This window comes from Apaloderma vittatum, unplaced genomic scaffold, assembly GCF_000703405.1.
Source record: "Apaloderma vittatum isolate BGI_N311 unplaced genomic scaffold, ASM70340v1 scaffold1138, whole genome shotgun sequence".
In the NCBI taxonomy this organism is placed as follows: domain Eukaryota; kingdom Metazoa; phylum Chordata; class Aves; order Trogoniformes; family Trogonidae; genus Apaloderma; species Apaloderma vittatum.
The window spans coordinates 1,276-7,027 of NW_009728814.1; the positions used below are offsets into that span (position 1 = coordinate 1,276).

The 5,752-nt window shown below is 55.1% G+C and overlaps 1 protein-coding gene across 1 annotated transcript in view; it reads left to right on the forward strand.

The window, feature by feature from the left end:
* Positions 1-1,774: 1,774 nt before the first annotated feature.
* Positions 1,775-5,752, forward strand: part of LOC104277530 (proton-coupled amino acid transporter 1-like) — a 16,549-nt gene continuing 12,571 nt past the window's right edge. Inside the window, exons 1-5 of the mRNA XM_009874190.1 lie at positions 1,775-1,992; positions 2,145-2,235; positions 3,128-3,216; positions 3,456-3,551; positions 3,925-4,009. Coding sequence (XP_009872492.1) covers positions 1,775-1,992; positions 2,145-2,235; positions 3,128-3,216; positions 3,456-3,551; positions 3,925-4,009 — 579 coding nt within the window. The remainder of the gene's footprint in view (positions 1,993-2,144; positions 2,236-3,127; positions 3,217-3,455; positions 3,552-3,924; positions 4,010-5,752) is intronic.

Below are 5,752 nucleotides of genomic sequence, written 5' to 3' on the forward strand. Positions count from 1 at the left end.
TTCAGGGCAGGATTACGTGGCCCGGCTGTGAGGGAGGAGGCTGGACAGGAGTGATGCATGTGCTGCCCTCGGCCCCCGGGTGCCTGCCTCCCAGCAGGGCTCACCACTGGTGTCTCGTGGGGCAGAGCAGCCTCGCTTGCTGCTGCTGCTGCAGGAAATACAGCAGCGTTGTCACAGTCTGAGTAACTGCTGCCCAGCAGCTGGGATCTGGAGCAAGTCAAGAAAAGTCTGGAGAGGAGTCCTGAGCTGGGCAAAGTCCTGTGCTCCCTGCTTCCCGCCTGGTCGCAAGGCTGGACCCTCCCGGCAATTGCAGCTCTTGGCTCATTTTTGCACACAGCAGCCGGAGAGAGGTGGGGAGAACAGCAGCGTTGTCACAGTCTGAGTAACTGCTGCCCAGCAGCTGGGATCTGGAGCAAGTCAAGAAAAGTCTGGAGAGGAGTCCTGAGCTGGGCAAAGTCCTGTGCTCCCTGCTTCCCGCCTGGTCGCAAGGCTGGACCCTCCCGGCAATTGCAGCTCTTGGCTCATTTTTGCACACAGCAGCCGGAGAGAGGTGGGGAGAATGCCTGGGGGCTCTGGGGATGGAGCAGGACCTGAGCAGCCTGGGCTGAGCTTTCTCTGTGCCGCCAGATGTGCTGTGCTGGAGCATGTCCTGTGGGTGCTCGCGTGACCTGGCGGGTGCCTGAGGAGCCATCTGGCAGGAAATGAGCCCGTTTGTGGTAACAGCATTTCTCTCCTGCTTACGTTCAGCCCCATTCTGGCTCTCCCCAGGGCTGGGGAGGACCAGGGTTGCTGGGATGGGGGTGGTGCCTGGGGCATGACACCCCAGAGAAGCCTTGGGGCAGGGGCTCTGTGGCAGGAGCCTGATAGATAATTTCGCTGTCTCATATGCTCCTTCTCAGCAGGCGCTCAAGGTGCTGGGTGAAGCTTGGAGGGTGGGTGAAGCCAAGGCTTTTTTTGGGAGCCGAGCAGCAGGGTGTGCAGAAGCAGCAGGAGCTCTTTAGGGAATTAAACCAGCTGACTGCTTTCCAGCTGAAGGCAGGAGGTTTGTGAGTCCTTGACAAGGGCTTGTGCTGGTGCTCCTGGCTTGCAGTACCTTGCTGGGGTTTTTGCTGGTACAAGAACCCCAGGCTGTGCAGGTGCCTTGTCCTGGGACGCCCCGTACTGTCCTGCAGGCACCTCTGTGGCTGTGAAATCTTTGGGGCGGGCAGTTTGCTACCAGCATGTGAGATGTGCTCCTGCCTGATGGAGCTTAATAATTTTTGTTGTATTCTTTTTAATAAAAAATTCTTAAAGCAAAAAAAAAAATAAAAGGAAAAAAAAAGAAAAAGGAGAAGTTAGGAAACTTTTACTTCCCTGGCAAGAGGAAGCTGTTCCCATGCAGCAAACTGTGTATGGGTTAAAAGTGGTTGCTCTTTCCTGGCCTTTCTCTTGACACCCCCAATCTCGAGGACCAGGGGACACATGTCCCTCCCTGCCCTGCTGCTGCCTGTGGCTGTGGTGCTGCACTTGCTACCCTGAGAGCAGGAGCACACAGGTTGCTTGCCTAACATGAAGTAGGTCACATCCAGGCTCTGCCTGCAGGATCCCCAGCCCGTCCTCTCTGGGTGTGCCCAAAACAGGGGCATGAGCCCGCGGGGAGGGCCAGTGGGAACGTGCCATGCAGCTTTGACCTTAGGACATGCCAGCTCTGTGATTGCTCGGGCAGGAGTGCATTGCTGTATAAAAGCTCCGGAGGAGACCTTGCTCCAGCAGTACGAGCTGGTCTCTCCGTGCGATGACTGACCCCAAGGAGCCCGAGAAGGGGGGTGTCGAGCTGGGCACCCCTAATGCAGCTCCCCCCACAGGGACGATGTCCACCCGGCGCCTCCGCAGCGAGGACTACAATGACTACAGCTCCACAGACGTCACGCCCGAGGGGAGCCCGCCTGACGGCATGAACGGCTTCGTCCATCCCGGGCCCTACCAGCGCTTCGGGGAGACCAATGGGACAACGTGAGTTGGCCCAGCACCCAGACCTCTGTGTGTGGTTCCTGCAGCAACTTCTTGCTGCTGGACCTCGAGCAGGATGAGCTGAGGGCTGAGATTGTGCGTGGTCTGGGTGTGGGCATCTGCCGACAGTCATCTCTGCTTCCTCTCTCCTTCAGGTGGTACCAGACCCTGATCCATCTCCTGAAGGGCAATATCGGCACGGGGCTGCTGGGACTGCCTCTCGCTGTGAGGAACGCCGGCATCCTGGTAAGGCAGCTCTCAGCCCTGCTCTGCGGGAGCTTGTGGGGCAGAGCGAGCTCGGGGCGTTGAGCAGCTTCTGGGGCTGGCCTTAGGGCTTGACTGCCTGGCAAGATGCCTCTTGATGCTCGCCAGCTTGCGAGCTTTTGCACCCTCCTCCTAAGTTTGTCCCAGTCGGTCTGTGCTGAGCACGCCGTCGAGCACAGTACGCGCGTAACATGCCCCATCAGTCAGTGGGTAAGGCTGGTGATGGGAGATGGCAGCCTGCTTTCTTTCCTGGGGCTCCGTCAGGGCTAGCCTAGCCTTGCAGCTTTGGTCTTGTTGAGATCTGTGGGTGTGATGCAGTTTTGCTGCCTGAGGGGCTGAGGTTGCCCTTGGGGGTCAAACAGCAGCCCCCATCAACTGTCACATTCCCCCTTCTCCTTCTGTGCCAACACTGGCTCCTCTGTGTCTGTCTTGTGCCCCGGCGACCTCATCTGTGTGAGAGGTGGGGGCACCTTGCTGCTCTGTTCTGGGTTTCCTCACCCAGCAGTGCAGCGTTCCCGTTGCTCTGCTTGAGAGGTAAGAAAAATTAGAAGAGAAGACTTCCTTTGTCCAAACAATGACCTCTTTGTCACCTGTATAATAGGGATGTGCAAGATAGTTTGAAAAACAATCCTGGAAGTACTTTGCTACACCTGAACTGCCCGAACTTGCTTCTTTTGCATCATTCCTGCCAACCTTGCAGCTCTCTGTGGGGTTACTCGCTCCTGGGGGCCTGGATTCAGCACCTGAGCTCAGGTTCAGCCTCCAGCAGTGTGTTGGCTCATGGAGCCCGTGGGGTTTTGAGTGGAAGTAAACCCCATGTGCAGCTCTGCCTTTGGCCATGAGAGTGCAGCCTTCCCCCTCTCTTCCCCTGCAGCTGGGTCCTCTGAGCCTGGTGGTGATGGGAGTTGTGGCCGTGCACTGCATGGGCATCCTGGTGAAATGCGCCCATCATTTCTGCAACAGGTAAGGAGCAACTCCCCTTCTCGGCGCTGCTGCTCCTACAGCTCTTCCTTCCTTCCTTCCCAACAAGCCCCATGGTTTTTCTGAAGCCACCCAGCAGCAAGTTGCCCATGTCAAAGGCTCAGTCGGGAACTGCTTTTGCGCTCTTTCACGGGAACTCTTTCCTTGCTAATGTCATCATTTGCCTTGGGAACCAGCAGATGGGGCTGATGTGATCCCTTCTCTCTCTGTTCACCGGACAGGTTCCAGAAGCAGTTTCTGGACTACGGGGGTACCATGATGTATGGGCTGGAATCGACTCCCATCTCATGGCTGCGGACACACGCCGTCTGGGGAAGGTATCTGTTCCCTTGCTCCAAGCAGGGAATGTGTTTTTAAGCCCAGCGCGTGGAGCCAGGACAGAAGAGCTGGCTTGTTTCTGAGTTGGGTTGGCAGATAAGGACAAGTGGCTCACCTGCCCTGAGTGCTTGATGTCCCCTGAGGGGTAGCGTTGAGATCCTTGACCTGATCCTGTCCCCAGTCAGATGTGGTTTGTTCTAAAGTGATGCGAGGAGTCTCTGCAGTGTAACACAGGGGTAAATAACATGTAACCAGCACACCTCAGCCCCTAGGGAGGGCATTGCTGCAGTGTTTGAGCGCAGCCCCGAGCAACCCAAATGCGATCTTAATTCTGTATGGCCTGCCTAACAAATGGTCTTTTTTGTTTTCTAGGCGTGTAGTGGGACTCTTCCTGATCATCACTCAGCTGGGTTTCTGTTGTGTGTACTTCGTCTTTCTGGCTGACAATCTCAAACAGGTTAGACTTACTCCCTCCTTCGGAAGGAGAGAGTAAGGGGGAAGGTATGGGGAAGGCGACAGAGGGTGTGGAGGTGCTTGGGTTGTCTTTAGGTCCACCAAAGGTCCGGTTTCTGTAGCTGATGCTGCTCAGGAAGGTACCACTCCTCTGCCTGAGTACTTTGAAGAATCAGTTTTCCAATTCAAACAGGGCAGGTTTTTCAGAGTCCCTGTGAGCTTGCTCCATGTGAAGAGGTGCTGGAGCTGTCTGTGTCACCCAGAGGAAGCGGGGCTGTTCCTAGTGAGGGAAGACTGGAGGGAGGTGACAGCAGAGGGATTGTGCCTTTGATGTCCTGCCCCCCTTGGTTAATAGATTTATTGATAAGCTGTGTAGATGAAAATGTGCCATGGGTATCGGGACCTGCCATGAACCTCTCTTCTCCCTTTCTTGCACCTGTTTGCATTCCAGTTTGTTGCCTCATCCCATGGCTCTGGGGTTTAATTACATCTTTAGGGAAGGAGTTTCCTTCTGCCAAGTGTAAGGAGGAAATAAACAGAAACTCTGAACCATTTGACTGTCTCTTGTGCTGTAAGAGACTGGGAATAACAAGTCCATTTTCCCAGCCTCCGTCAGCTCGGGGCTGGGAGGAGCAAAGGGGTGAATGTTGGTGATCCAACGGCAGCAGCCCTGAGAGCAGGAGCCAGCAGAGTGCATTCACGGGGCCAGGCTGCTGCTCGCCCCCTGCTCCCCACAAACAGCCCCTTGCTGCCGTTTCGAGGTGGGCTTGTGTCTGCTCCACCACTTGTTGCAGAGACCGAAGGCTGGCACAAGCAGTAAAGGAATTTTGCAAAATCATGCAAATCCAACCCATTTTAGGCCACAGCTGGGAAACCTGTTGGCTTTAGTTTTGGAATTTTTGGGTAGGGAGAGGGAAATGTTACTTGTTTCTTTTTGTGGCGGGGCATAGTGTGGGTGGTACCTCGAGTGAGGTGCTGCTGTGCTGGGCAGAGCTTTGGTTTGGAAAAGGTTTGCAGCAAGCCATGGCAAGGCAGAGCAGGCAGGGGGGCTTGAGCAGCACTGCCACCTCCCACAGAAGATGCTGATTTGCACAGAAGCTCTTTAGCCTCTCCTCTAGAGCAGAACTAGCTCTGAAGCAGGTTAAATTAGTTTGCAGGCAGGCCTTTGCTACACTGGCCAGATGACACCTGGTACCCAAACCAGCCTGGTCATGGTTGTGTTGGTGATCCACAGCATGCTTTTGATCCTGGGAGGGACGACTGAGCCACCCAGTTCCCAGGGCAGAACTGTCTCTAGAGGCAAGCACGTGGCCTGGAGTGCCTTGAGAATGAAAAACCCCAAGGAAAGAATGATTTCACATGAAGAAAGCGAAGTTGGGGACCAGCAGTAGCTTCCAGATGTCCTTATGTGGGAACTGGGCAGTGAGTGACTGAAAGGGTGTGCAACGTTGGGTGTAAAGTAGAGGAAAAGGACCTTCAAGGAAATAGCACTGAGTGCCTCCTTCCCCTGCTGGCCACATGGGCAGCGCAAACCAGCCTCTGCCCTCGGTGTATCTGGATGCCAGGTGTGTGTGCTCAGGGAGCCTGGGCTCAAGCAGGTTTTGCTGTCCCTGCTCAGATGCCACAGCAAGTCCCACTTCTGCTTCTAGCAAGGTAACAGGGATTTGCTTCAAAACTACCTGGAAACCTTTGTTGCTTCTATTTTAATTGACTCACTGTGAAAGTGAGCTGGTGTAATAGTATTCTG